The sequence below is a fragment of the Eumetopias jubatus genome, unplaced genomic scaffold, assembly GCF_037043125.1.
Source record: "Eumetopias jubatus isolate StellerSeaLion01/CBP00866 unplaced genomic scaffold, mEumJub1_p1.0 scaffold_4, whole genome shotgun sequence".
NCBI classification, from domain to species: Eukaryota; Metazoa; Chordata; class Mammalia; order Carnivora; family Otariidae; genus Eumetopias; species Eumetopias jubatus.
In genome coordinates, this window is record NW_028274810.1 from 15,260,818 (window position 1) to 15,273,051 (window position 12,234).

General features: G+C 50.9%; 1 protein-coding gene across 1 annotated transcript; it reads right to left on the minus strand.

Annotated features, from left to right (window-relative positions):
• Nucleotides 1-7: 7 nt before the first annotated feature.
• Nucleotides 8-11,606, minus strand: SYPL2 (synaptophysin like 2). Its single transcript, XM_028102180.1, has 6 exons — nucleotides 11,553-11,606; nucleotides 11,315-11,389; nucleotides 4,265-4,389; nucleotides 3,010-3,211; nucleotides 1,920-2,111; nucleotides 8-166 (listed from the first exon to the last, which is right to left on the minus strand). The coding sequence occupies exons 1-6, from the start codon at nucleotides 11,604-11,606 to the stop codon at nucleotides 8-10; spliced, it is 807 nt and encodes a 268-aa protein (XP_027957981.1).
• Between the last annotated feature and the right edge of the window lie 628 nt (nucleotides 11,607-12,234).

A 12,234-nucleotide genomic window follows, 5' to 3' on the forward strand; every position in this document is an offset into this window, starting at 1 on the left:
GGGCTGCTTACTGCTTCTCCACTGCTCCCTGCTCTGCTGCGCTCTCCTGGCTAGGGCCCTGGCCCTGGTCCTGGCCCTGGTCCTGGCCCTGCCCGTGCCACGGGGTCTCCTTGAACACAAACCAACAGTTCCCGGCCCACAGGAAGAAGTTGATAAAGCCGAAGAGCTGCAAAGACATCAGGGAAGTTTGTGAGAACAGTAAGGAGGGCATTGTGGGAACGGAGAGTAGGGGGAGTCCCTGTGGTGGGTGGGGGAAGAGGCAGAGGGCTGGGAAGACTAATATACAGAGAACTGGATGTAGAGGCAGGGTTCAATGCCGATACCCACCACGGGTTCTCTGGTGAAAGTCTCTAACTGTCCACAGCATGCACCTGAGTTGTAGCTTGATCGCTAGGAGAATCTGGCCCCTGGAGTGAAACACCATGCAAAGCATAGCAAGGAGCAAGGGCTCTAGTGCGCTCTCCACAGCACTGTTCTGAGTGCCGTTTTTCAACGGTGGGTGTGACCAGAGCTGTCCAAGGTGCTCCTTTCCTGGGCCAGGGACCCAGCCAGGGCTATATTCAAATATTTATTCAAAAATACTTAAGGGGTGCCTGGGTGGCTCAGTCAGTTAAGCGTCTACCTTCAGCTCAGGTCATGATCCCAGCATCCTGGGATCAAGCCCCGTATCGGGCTCCCTGCTCAGTAGGGAGCCTGCTTCTTCCTCTCCTGCTCCCCCTACTTAGGCACTCACGCGCTCTCTCTCTGTCAAGTAAATAAATAAAATCTTTTAAAAAGATACTTAAAAACCTATCAGCAGGAAGTATTTTGGGGGGACTGTACTGATGTCTGCAGTTGACTTCAAAATGCATGAAAAATAAGATGGTTTGATGGATGAAGAGGGGCAGACAGATATGTGATAAAGCATGTCTAGGAAAATGGTTTTTTTTAACAGATTCTTTTAAAGATTTTATTTATTTATTTGAGAGAGAGAGAATGAGAGATAGAGAGCATGAGAGAGAAGAGGGACAGGGGGAGAAGCAGACGCCCTGCTGAGCAGGGAGCCCGATGTGGGACTCGATCCCAGGACTCCGGGATCATGACCTGAGCCGAAGGCAGTTGCTTAACAATCTGAGCCACCCAGGTGCCCCACGTCTAGGAAAATGTTAATGGTACACTTTAGGTGACGAGTGTGTGGGTGTTCATTGTAAAATTCTTACAACTTTACTGTATGTGTGAAAATTTGTACAATAAAATGTTGGTGGCTAAAACCTATCAGCAGGGTTCTAGCAAGGTCTAAAAGGCTCCCTGGTGTGCCAGCGATGAAACCCCTTCAGTTGTTGGGCCTTGGGGAGTTCTAAGCCATTTTCAGGACAAGGCTAAGGTGACAGGGGGCATTTGTAAAGCTTGAAGCCTCAGCTATGTGCCAACTGATATGGAAAGATTTCCACATTCTAACAACCAGGATGGCCAAACCTCTGTGTACCAACTGGGCCCACCCTTGCCCAAAGCCCCTTTCCAGTTTAGAGGCCTGGGTGACAGTGAAGCCCTTCTCTTTCACTCTGGGTCTGCTCCCAGTCTTGAGCCCAGCCACACAGCCTGCGCGCCCCTTCACATGCTCGCACACACATTGTCAAGAGGCAGGAGGAGTGGGAGGCAGTCACGGAGAGCATGCCTGGAGGTGGGGAGAAGGGAAATGGGAGAGCAGAGTACAGAAGGAGGAAAGAACAGGAGGCTAAGTGGCTCTTGGGTCCCCCCCCCAAAAAACCAACATGTCTTCTCAGGGTCATCCAGGGGCCAGCAGCCACCCTTAGGTGCTGGGGTCACTGGCTCCAGTTGCAGGGGATACCAGCTGGAGAGACACCCTCTCTCTGTTCCTCTCAGAACCTGCCAGCTGGGACCGGCCTCCCCCAGACACCAGCAGCGGCCGCAGGTCTCACCACAGAGATGTTGGCCAGTCCCATAGAGGGCGTGGCCCCAGCACTGCACACCGCTTCCTCTCCGTGGCACACTGACATGGCTGCCGTCAGGCTGGATGGCCGTGTGGCCCCCTTGATGTCCGTCAAGCCCTTGCCCCAGGCGGCTGCAGCTACCAGCCAAAAGAAGGTGAAGGAGACAGTCACACAGAAGTCCTGGGAGGAGCAGAGGGATAGGAAATGCACTCAGAAAGGCCCCCCTGATGGCCTACTTCTCTTCCTCTGGCCAAAATGCCCTGGCATCCTGAGGTCCCAGGACAGCTACCTCTTGCCGTCCTACCCAACACCTGGAGCCTCAGGGAGCCCCGGTCATCTTCAGGAATCTGTTCACTGCCACTAAAGGAACACTACCACCCAGGGCTACCCCTGCCCAGGCCCTCAGAACGGAGGTCAAGCAACAATGTATCAAGGTACCTGCTGGTCACTGTCACCCCCAAACCCAGGTGGCCTAAACTCCCCACTCTCGCCTTCAAGCCTTTCCTTTGATCACCATTGCTCAGCTACCACTGGTGGCAGACTGCAGGAGACAAATGGGGTCCTCTAAGGCACCCCTTCCACCTTGCATGCCTGGGATATGGAGACGGGAGAGGGGGAAGAATATTAATGATAGCTAACACTTATTGAAGCTAACTATATCTCAGATATTTTACAAGTATTTTCACTCATCTCCCCCAAACACTATGAGATAGGTATTTTTTGATCCCCCTTGTATATTGAGGAACCTGGGGTTTAGAGAGGCTGAGTGACTTGTCCAAGAGCACACAGCTATAAAGGACTGTCCTGGACTCTGAACCCAAGCAGTCTGGCTCCAGAGCCCACTTCTTGATGCTATTCCGCCCTCTCTGAGCACAGCAGGTGATGGGGGTTTGCTAGAGGCAGAGTCCTCGGAGCTGTGGGAACCACAGAACCTGCAGGGGATGAACAGCAAAGAGCTGGCAGGGAGACGCAGGAGTTTCCACATCGGGGTGTCCTCCCCCCTCAATGTGACATCAGTCCCAGGAGGCACACCTCCTCAGTTTCTCCACCCCGTCCCTCCTGGCCAGTGCCCACTCACCACGAGTGAGAAGCGCTTGTTCTCTGTGTAGAGGCTGTGGAAGCGCAGGTAGAGGACCAGCGCGGCCATGGTGTAGAAGAAGGAGAAGATGCCCAGGGTCACAAAGAACTCGGCGGGAGCAGAGAAATCCCCCATCAGGTGCATGGTCTTGGAGGTGGAGTCCTCATCACAAAGGGGCATCTCATACTGGACCCGGTTCAACCTGTGGGTGGCAGGGGGGTGTCATCCTGAGCTTGGGGCAATACCCTCCCGGTGGAGGCAGGGGACTGTCCCTGCGCTGGGAGTAGTCCGCGCTACTTCTCACCCTGGGACTCTTACAGAGCCAAGAAAGGGGACTTTCTGGAGGCAACCTTGCAGTCAAGACAGAGACATCCCCAGAAATCTGGTCGAACTCTACCTCCCATTCAGCTGCTACCCCACCCTCATCTACCTTGCCCAGATACAGTGACCATGTACTTCCAAGTATCTCCAAGGGCCCTTTAGGTCACAACCACAATATACATAGTGCATCTATTTTCTGGTAGCCAAACCACCAGGGAGATCAGCTTCATTTTGCCCCCCGGAGAGCACAGGCCCACAGTGGCCAGGTTAGGGTTGGACTTGCCCATTCTCAGGCCTTATTTAGCATCCCTCCCCCATGAGACTATATGGGACAAAATAAGGACAGAAAACAAAACAAAACCCTGTTATGTACAAGAGATAGTTAACCTAACTTGGCCGTTGGTACTAAAAATATCTGAAAAGGCGAGCCCTGTCCCCAGTTCTCTTCTGAGCAGTTGGGACAAATAGCCAGGAAAGAGTATTCTTTTTCTACCTCCTGGTCAAGGTACATGTCCTTGTATTCTAGTGTACCAGGTGAGGTACCCCATATCAACTCTTTAGGATCTAAGTACTAACAAGCTCCCTAACCTTAAAGGCAGGGAGAAGGTCTCTGAAGGTCAGAGAGACCTGCCCAACTAGCCTCCATCCCAAACTGCATGGGTTCTTTCTGTAGGAACTTGGTTACCTGCTATTGATTATCTATGGACAGGAACATTATTATAACAATGACCTATCTGAGTTTCCCTGATATTTTTCTACGGTTAGTGTGTCTGAAATTCCTAAAGGGCAGGAAGGACCCAAGTCTTGTAGTTCTGTTTGAACCCGAGTGGCACTCAACAAAAAGTCTTTAGGCTTCTGGAGGAGGAAGAGTCCAAGCAGGTCCTGCCAAACCAGCGAGAGAGGTTGTGTGGGGTCAGAATCCATTCCCGCTCACCTGAAGGGATAGCCGAACAAAACAATGATGGAGCTCACATCCTTGGCTTCGTTGTTGCAGCGAACTGTTGCCCCTGTCTCTCCACTGTAGGAGCCGCAGGACCCGAAGGCGAAAATAGCAAAGAGCTGAGGGAGAGGGAAGCCCTTTGAGAGTCAGAAGGCCTCAACTGGCCAAGGTATATCCCCTCAGAACCATCTTCTGACTCTCAGCAGGTGCAGTTATGGGGGTGGGGGAGGATTTCCTTTAATCAAGTCCCTCCTGGGCAGGGACTCATGGCTTCCCTTGGCCTTCCCGCCTCAGGATGCTGTGTTCACTGTACCCGAGTGCCAGACCAAATAGCCAAATGAATGAGGTTGACTTGGAGTGGTGTCTGGGAGGGAGACATACAGAGAGCCAATGGATAGTTTCCACATCTCCCCATTGGATGTGACAGGTAGCCTCCTTAAGATGGTGACGAACACAAAGCAATTCAGGCTTTTGGAAACATCTAGCATAAAGCTGGACCTGAATTTCCTCCCCGAGAGAGGCACCCTAGAAATAGATTCCTCTGTGCCAACTGGGATCAGGCATGTGTTGGAATTCCTTCCATTTCTCCTTTGGAGCTGTCATTGAATCTTGTTCCCTTGTCGCTACCTTCCAGTGGCTTCCTGCCTCACTGGAGGTGTAGCTAGAAGGGACAACTTCTGCCAAGCCTTCAGAGGGGCCAGGCGGGGGGCTGTCCCGTGCTCTGCCAGCCTAACTCCTCCTCCCCCCAAAGGCCCTTTTACTTGCAGCAACAGTCCTGGCTCAAGCCCAGAGAAAAGCAGCTTCCACTTGCCTTATCAGCCTCCACTCTTTCCCCAGCGGTGTTTCCCTTTGTAATCTGTTGATGCTGCCATCGCTCAGTGTTAAGAACCAGAGGCATTTCAGATCACTTGAATTGTTTTCCCCTTCACCTTTCATCACATTTTGCTAAACCTCCTGTCTTAAGTGAAATGAAATGTCCTCAACCTATGGTTTTCGCATTTCTTTCTGGGGAAACACATCGGTTAGAAAAGGAGGTGAGAAGCTGGAATCTCTGATCCTCCCACCTCATTTGTTCAGGCCCCATTTCCTGTGCACTTACCTTGTACAGGCTTGTACATGATGGACTCATTCTTAGTAAGCACAGAGCTTACTCTGTTAATGATCGTTTTCTGTGTGTTTCTCCGTGTCTTGGTGTCTTGGACATTAAGCACCTAGAAGACAGCTCATCTACGTCCCAGGCTTGCACCCAGAGTTTAGAATAGAGTTGTGTGCACGTGATTTTGCTAATGCTTGGTAGTGTTATGGAGTAAAAACAGACCTGGGTTAGAAGTTTAGAAATCTGGGTTCTAGCCCTAGTCTGGGTCACTCATTAGCTGGGTGAACGCTAATAAATTGCTCTGCTCTCTGAGTCTCAGTTTTCTCATCTGTACAAGGGCAGGTTTGGAGCAGGCCATCAAGAGGCCTTGCTCTCACTGGATGAGGGTAATGCAATCAGTGTGTCCTTGGCTGGGCTGGTCAGCAGCTGTGCTCTGCCCCTGGGTCGTGCCCAGTGCCCCTGCCCCGCCTTGCATCGCCTGGCCTGGCAGATTTTCTCCATGCTGGAGCCGCTGACTCCTCTGTAAAGGTCATAATGGGCACCTCTCTGTTTCCAGGAGGCTTAGTTCAGACAAAGGAGAATGGTCTCCATTTTTAAAACACATCCAGGAAAGGAGAGAGCATAACTCTCCCCAATGCCTGAATAACCTCTTCATCTGGCTTAATTTACAGAGGCTGAAGTACAGCCCTGTTTGCTCATGTTGACAGAGCTGAAGAGAAGTTGCCCAAAGCCTCTGCATCATTACCCTTTATATACTCCAAGCCTCCTCACTGGCATAACAATGGCGCTTCTCCAGCTCTTCTTCATGGGAATTCTCGAATTTTTGTCAGCTCTGTGAGCCTCTTACAGGTTTCTTTATTCCTCCTAGCCTCTGGCCCTCAGAACTGGACACACAATTAGGGTGTCACATTCCAGGAAGGGCAGACAGTTGGATATATTTTTACCCATTGGCTGGTAGCTCTATATAGGTCCCCTAAGAAAATAGGTATTCCTAACTTGGGGCAATGAATGGTCAGTTGTGGGGCCTCCTCTTCACCAGCACTTCCCTGACGGGCACATCTACAGAAAGATGACACTTATTGAGCATCTACTGTGTACCAGGCACGGTTCTAAGCACTATCACTTAGTAGTGAACAGAAGAGAAAAATCTCCGTCTTCATGGAACTCACTCTAGAGTTGCATTATCCACCATGGTAGCCACCAGCCAAGTGTGGCTATTTACATTCAAATTAAATAAAATTAAAAATTCAGTTGCTCAGTCACACGAGCCACATTTCAAGTGCCACATGTGACTAGCAGGTACCATATTGGAGAACTTTACCATTACTATCCAAAGTTCTGCTATGGCTAGATGATAACCTTGAAGTTCTGAAAATCCTGAACCCTGCTCTATGATTCCTCAAAGAGTGAAATATACCACAAATAGCTTTAGTCCTAGCTGTATCCTTTTCTCTTCTGAGTCTTTGAAAGTCAGGAATCCCTAACCACCTTACACAGCTCTTTGTCAATCAGAATATATAATTAAATCTGAACATCACAGTCATATGATGTCAGAAAACATAAAGTTTGCTAGGTAAGTGGACGAAGGGAAAAATCTGAGGGGAACCTCACAGGTTCATAGGACATCAGAGCAAAAAAGATCTCAGACAGGGATGCCTGGGTGGCTCAGTTGGTTAAGTAGCTGCCTTCGGCTCAGGTCATAATCCCAGGGTCCTGGGACTGAGCCCCACATTGGGCTCCCTGCTCAGCAGGGAGCCTGCTTCCCCCTCTGCCAGCTTCTCGCCCTGCTTGTGCTCTCTCGCTCTCTCTGACCAATAAATAAATAAAATCTTAGGGGTGCCTGGCTGGCTCAGTCGTTAAGCATCTGTTTTCGCCTCAGGTCGTGGTCCCGGTGTCCTGGGATCGAGCCCCGCATAGGGCTCCCTGCTCGGCGGGGAGCCTGCTTCTCCCTCTCCCACTCCCCCTGCTTGTGTTCCCTCTCTCACTGTCTCTCTGTCAAATAAATAAATAAAATCTTAAAAATAAATAAAATATAATCTTAAAAAAAAAAGATCTGAGATTATTAAGCCCAACGGTCTCCTTTCACAGAGGTGGAAACTAAAGTCCCAAAAGATCAAGTGACTCTCCCAAGGCCATATTTAGCCATCATGAGGGCCAGCCTTGGAATTCACATCTCCTGATTCCCTGTCCAGTGCCCTTTCTACTTCATTCATTCATTAATCAACAAACAGTTATTGACCATCCCCTATGTGCCAAGTGCTGGTGGCACAAAGATGAATAAGACCTGGTACCTTCTCTTGTGAGTTTATGTCAAGGAAAAAGGTGTCATCCTCAAACAAACAAACAAACAAACAAACAAAAATTTTGCATCACAAAGTTATTAAGGCTAAAAAAAGAGAGAGCTCTCTCCTATGTTCAGTGAAGTTTGTAAGGAGGCAGGGAGTAGCTCTGCACCTGGGATGCAGGAGCAGAGAAAGACACCCTGACCCTGCCCCCTCCACCTTTCGGCGTCAGATTTGCCTTCTTCCCTAAATGTGCCAGGAGACTGAGGCACAGTGAAGAGCAGGAAAGAACTGAAACCATCCATGTCACCAAACACAAGGGTCTGAGTTGAGCAAACTGCTCAAAAAAAAAAAAACAGGAGCCAAGGAGAGATGGAGTCCCTGAGACAGTGGAGGGCAGGAGTGCGGATCTCTGAAGTTCTGATGCCAACCAGCCTTCCTCCTCTTAGACCTGTATTGCTGGGGACAGCGATGGTCATTGACTGCTCTCCACGCCCTCCTCCTGTCTCTGCTTCTCTTTGGGAAGGGTGTCAGAATAACCTCACCAGTTTGGTGCCGGCCTGCTTGCCGGTGATGATCCTTTGACAACACTCCCATCCCCAGTTAGTGCGGGGCACAAGGAAGACAAGGTCTCCCACTACTCTTACCTGACAGTCATCTCCTTAGGTTTATGGACTCTGATGGTATTCTTTCGTATTCCCCACACCAACTGAAATAGCTTATTTTCATTACAGAGACCCCAGAGCCAAGTATGTGGCTTTGGCACCTCAAAGGTAAATTACCGATCAGGGGTACACCCAGTTAATGATAATATGACTTACTATGGGAACAGTGACTTGAGTATCCAGGAGATTCCTTTGTGCCTTACCCTCAAAGCGAGGATTTGGCAGTGACATTTGATTAATCTAACCAGAGGAGAAGTCTAGCTGACAGTCTGCATAAAGAAGAAATTTAGGGGAAAGGGAAGGTTTAGGAATAGGAGAAAGGAGAACCAACACTCACTGAATATCTCCTGGACTGCTTGGCCTGAATGCTTCGATGCTTTAGAGAAATCACCTCCTATATCCTCCCAGTGAACCCAGGAGCTAGATCTCACCCTCATTTACATATACGAAACCAAGGCCCACAAAGATTTTGTTACTTATCCTAGGTACCCTAGACTCTATGGCTAGAAAGCAGAGGAGACTCAATTTAAACCAAAGCCCCTCAACCTCAAAATCTGCCTTTTTTCTTTTTTTAGGAAACCAGTTCTTTAATAATTGGTCTATACCCATGTTATTTTGCTAGCTCTGTGAGGACTTGGTGAGACTCCAGAATTGGAATTGAGGTGAGATTAATTTCTGAATTTTAAAAAAAGATACTCTAAGCCAAGCTCCTAACTAATAAAAGCCTAATATTGCTTTCTTCTTCTCAGATTCCAGCAAAATTGCTTTTGGATAACAATGACAACAAAATTTTCAAGCATCATTACGATAAATGCAAGATCTGTGTTTTCTTTTTTTCCTTTTCCAGCCCAGGAGCATTTGATGCCCCCAAGCAGGAAATGAGTAAAAATCCCAAATGACATTTTCACTGTTATTTCTGGTGCTGGTTCCTGTGCACCTTTACATGAGCTCATCCTGCAGAAACTCAGGGCAAGTGAAATTCATGCTAGGCTGCCAGGATGGCAGTAAAAGCAAATCATGTCTCCCTTTGATGCTGCCGTTCGCATGAAGGCTGAGTTCAGAGTCTAGCCTTGGGCCCCCGGATTTAGCACTATGAGAGAAAGGCATCACCCTCTCTCTAAGAAGTTGAGGATCATAAAAGTCAAATGGGTCTTAACTCTTAGGGATCAGTGCTGACCCTGGGAGGAGACAGGATCATTTTCCTAGGCATTGTTTTGTACAGCCTTTATAGAAATGTGGTATTGGGGGTGGGGGGGCATTGAGAAAAGGATAGAAGGATTGAAGAGGGAAGCTTTTCAGAATCCCCCCACAAAGGATGATTCCTTGGTCTAATAACCTCATTGTTTTCCTTATCCCTTGACAGTCTTTCTCAAATTTCCCTTAGATCCATTTGTCTAGTTTAATGATAAAATTATACTCTACGTTTCAGGTTCTGCTCCTCATAATGGCTCCCTAGTTGTGGATGGCAGTCACATGGAACCTTAATACCATTCTTATATGGCCACCAATGATATTCAAGTGGTGGGTCAGAACAGGGAAGGTGGGGGGGGGGAGGTGGAATTGCTCAGTCAGCAGTCCATCCAACTGCTCTTGAGGCAGTAGGGAGAGTGGAAAGTCCCCACCAGGTCCCAGAGTTTGCACTTGGGCGCTCCTCACCTGGCCTATAGCCCCAGTCAAGGTCTCAGATATCTGGAGATAACCCCAAATGCACTATTGCCCCTGAATTCCAGATCTGATGATTCCCATCCAAACGATGATTCAGGAATCAGTGACACAGTGCTCATTCTTGTCTCCTGTGATTTAGAAGTCCTTTAGAACTCAATCCTCCTCAGCCTTAATGGTAACTTATTCCTTAGCTGAATTCTGTGCTGAAAGCACATTAATTTATTCACACACCATTTGGTGTGTGGATTGTCTAACTTAAATCTCCTCTGTTATAGTGTACTAAATGCTCCCAACAAGTTTGCATGATTTGAAAGAGTGGCTGCACCTGTCCACATTCCTAACTTACACTCAGGAGGCCTTGGGCACTGGTAAGGACAGAAAATATACCAGTATCTCAAAGTACCAGTGAGGTAACGAGATGTCTTTCTCCTAGACTATTACAGAGGAAACTGAGGCTATGAGCAAGTGATTTCTTCAAGGTCACGGGGTGAGTCTAATGAAGGGCAATATTCTGGCATACCAACCCGTTGAGAGCAGAAGGGGACCCTGAGAATGGTGTGATCAACAGTTAACTAATGTTGGAAGCTGAGGTCCAAATAAGTGACTTGCCCAAGGTCACAAAGCTGGAAAAGGCAGGTCCATGTCTGAAACCCAGAGCCCCAGCTTCCCTACTCAGCGTTTTATCTTATTCTACAAGCCACATTTTGGCCACAGTGTGATTTTTATTGTCTTAATATTTTTTCTTTTATTTAATCCTAGAGTCATAGACTTCATTCATTCATTCATTCATTCATTCATTCACCCTTTCCCTCAGTCACAGGAACCCAGATTACTCTAGTGACCTCAACAGGGCAACTGCCAGCCAGGACCCTGTCCCTGGAGCCCACCTTCAAGATCTAGTGACGGTGGGTTGGGGGGCAGGATGGTTTCCCTCGCCTGCCTCCTTCCCTCCTCTGCCCTCCGTGGCTTTTCTCGTCCTCCTTGTCCTCCTCCCCCCTCCTGCCACCGAAGAGTGGTATGTGCAGGATCAGAGTTCTGGAAAGGTTACACCCGGGTCCTCTCGCCCGGGTGAAATGTGAGCGCCCTGGGCAAGGGCTCCTTGCACATAGAAGGACCGAATCCCGGACTCCGCATGCCTTGCTCCTCGCCCTCCTGCCACCAAGTGCTGGAGAAGCAGCCCCAGCCCGCCCCTCCCCCGCCCACCTGTCGCCGCCCCCCACCCTGCCGTCACGGCCGGCCACAGCACCTCCCCGCCCCCCCACTCCGGCCACATTGCTTCGGGTCAGCGTCACAGCCCAGGCTCCCGAAATAGCCCGCGGCTAGAGCATCGACTCACCCACTGGAGAACTTTGATGAAGCCCAGCGGCTCCTCCAGCCGCCGCCAGCGCAACCCCACCAGCAGGCGGTCCACCTGCGGAGACAGGGCCGGCGCGGGGGTCAGGGCGGCGGGGGACCCGGGAAAGCGCTGGTCCTCCTCCCACTCACAGTCGGGAGAGGGGGCGGAATGAGGGTCCGGCCCGACACCCAGGTGGAGAAGGGGTGGTAAGACAGCCCCAGGGGCGCGCGGGGAGTACCTGCTGGCGCGGCGACTTGTCCGCCGCGCGACTCGAGCCCTCCGTCGAAGACATGCTGGCACAGCGGGGCCGGGGCGCAGCGCCGGGGCTCGGCTCCCTGGCTGGGAGGCTGCGGCCGGCACCGCGGGGGGGCTGGGGGGCTGCTGACCGGCGGTGGGGGCAGCGAGCGGTGCGGGAGCGCGGGCGGCCGTCGGTGGCGCGGACTCCAGGCTGGCGGGGCGGGGGGCGCGGGCGCTGCAGCGGGCGCTCGCGGAGGTCGGGACCGCCGCTCTGCCCCTCTGGCTGCAGAAAACCCCTGAGGCCGATTCAAACTTCTGTCAAACTCGCGAGCGCACTTGGCAGCCGAGTCACGTGGCGTGCGCTCGCGAGCCCTCCTCCCGCCCCCTCTGCTCCGGGTCGGCCCGCAGGGCGCCTTAAAGGGACCTGGGGCCTCTGCGGGCAGTTCGGCCGCGAGGGGGCTCAAGTTCCTTGCCAGAAGCCTCCGGGGCCAGTCCCAAGTCCTACACCACAGCCGCTCCAGCTCGCGGCCAAAGTCAGAACTAGCCTGGACGCACCGGTTCCTAGTTCATCTCTCCCTATTTGCCTGGATTTGGAGCCGCTCTGCGCCGTTTTTCTCTCCTTCCACACCACGATACCCAGAACCTACAGGATTTTCATAAAGCATGATCAGTGTTGATATAAG